We start from the raw sequence: 1,543 nt of genomic DNA on the forward strand, positions 1-1,543 counted from the left end.
GGAACCCACCAGGATGTTTCCACCCGACATAGACAGACAGTAGTACGGAGAGTAACAGATCAGAAACACAGCGACCAGAACCCCCAGAGTCCGGGCCGCCTTCAGCTCAGACCTCCTCGCCGTCAGAGTCATCGAGTACCCGACTGTGACGGCGGCAGTGTGAGAGCGCATGGCACGAGCCTGAGACACCGCCACTGCAAACACTCTCACATACAGACCTGTGATGATAGCGATGGGGATAACGAAGGCGACAGCGAGGTCCACGTCTCCCGCCACGTTAACCACACACTCTCCATGGCAGGGATTATACCTGCCCGGTTGTTTCAGGTGATCATACATGATGGCAACGCTGTAGACAACAGAGCAGAGCCAACACAGACATACAGCGGCCGTCACCACCCTCACAGTGACCCTGGTGGGGTAACGCAGGGGGTCACAGATCGCCACGTAGCGGTCGATTGATATGAGGACCATGCTCCCTACAGAGGCGGAGATCAGGGTGTAAGGCAGGAGGAAGTACAGCGCACACATGAGATCTCCCAGGACCCAGCAGGTCCCCGTCATGAGGATCTCAACCGGGATCACCAGGAGGCCCACGAAGAAGTCCGAGACCGCCAGAGAGAGAAGGATGAGGTTGGTGGGGGAGTGGAGCTGCCTGAAACCACAGGACACCAACAAGGTGATGAAGAAACAGCAGCCAAGAATCATTCAAACCACAGTTCATCAGAGTAAAAGACCACAGCTACAGGCAGCAGCAGGTTCATCAGACTGAGTCAAATCTACTTCAACCCTGTGGTTTTACATCAGAGTCAGTGAACCTGTGGACACATTTGTAGTTAGCGTTAAAATAAAAGTCACCAGGTTACACAAAAGAAAACACAGATGCAAAGTAGAAAACTCTGAAAGTCAAAGTTCCCACGCTGTGAGGGACCCTGAAGTTACAGGACAGAAGCTGGAAAAACAGGGAGACAGTTCACAAGTTAAATGTTAAATGATTGAAAACTTCAGACCACTGACATTTTATTTTGACATCAACAATAATCCAGTGTTTCCTGTGGTTTCATATCAACCTGTGAACCTGTAAAACTCTGATGAGTGGAGATTATTTTCTACAGAAACTCAACAACACAAGCTGTGGATTTAAACATGGTTTCATCAGCTCTTCTTTTTCTTCCTGTGAATCTCAGGACAACAGTGGATCTGCACTCAGGTGTGCACTTACCTGAAGTGGGAGATGGAGATGATGAGCAGCAGGTTGAGAGCGGCAGTGAGCACAGAGATGAAGAACAGCAGGATGTAAACGAGCAGAGCCTCAGAGTGAGGAGGCTGCGGCCTCCTGCAGGAGGTGTTGAGGAGCTGTGGGAAGCAGAGCTCAGCCTCTTCCATCATGAGAGGAGCCGAGTGACCACAGCTCTGTCTGACTGCTCCTTTATCTCCTCTCCCTCCTCCTTCACTCTGTGAATCAAACTCTTCATTCGCCCAAAGTTTGATCCTCTCATGAATCACCCCACCACCCCACCCTGTCTGAGACCACGTCCACATC

General features: G+C 50.9%; 1 protein-coding gene across 1 annotated transcript; it reads right to left on the minus strand.

Annotated features, from left to right (window-relative positions):
• Window positions 1–9: 9 nt before the first annotated feature.
• LOC111240137 (trace amine-associated receptor 13c-like) lies at window positions 10–1,386 on the minus strand (the record flags this gene model as incomplete). Its single annotated transcript, XM_022770127.1, has 2 exons — window positions 1,223–1,386; window positions 10–655 (listed from the first exon to the last, which is right to left on the minus strand). Coding segments are annotated over exons 1-2 (810 nt in total), but the record flags the coding sequence as incomplete, so codon positions are not given.
• Window positions 1,387–1,543: the final 157 nt, after the last annotated feature.

This window comes from Seriola dumerili, unplaced genomic scaffold (assembly GCF_002260705.1).
Source record: "Seriola dumerili isolate Sdu_G_001 unplaced genomic scaffold, Sdu_1.0 BDQW01012478.1, whole genome shotgun sequence".
Lineage (NCBI taxonomy): Eukaryota > Metazoa > Chordata > Actinopteri > Carangiformes > Carangidae > Seriola > Seriola dumerili.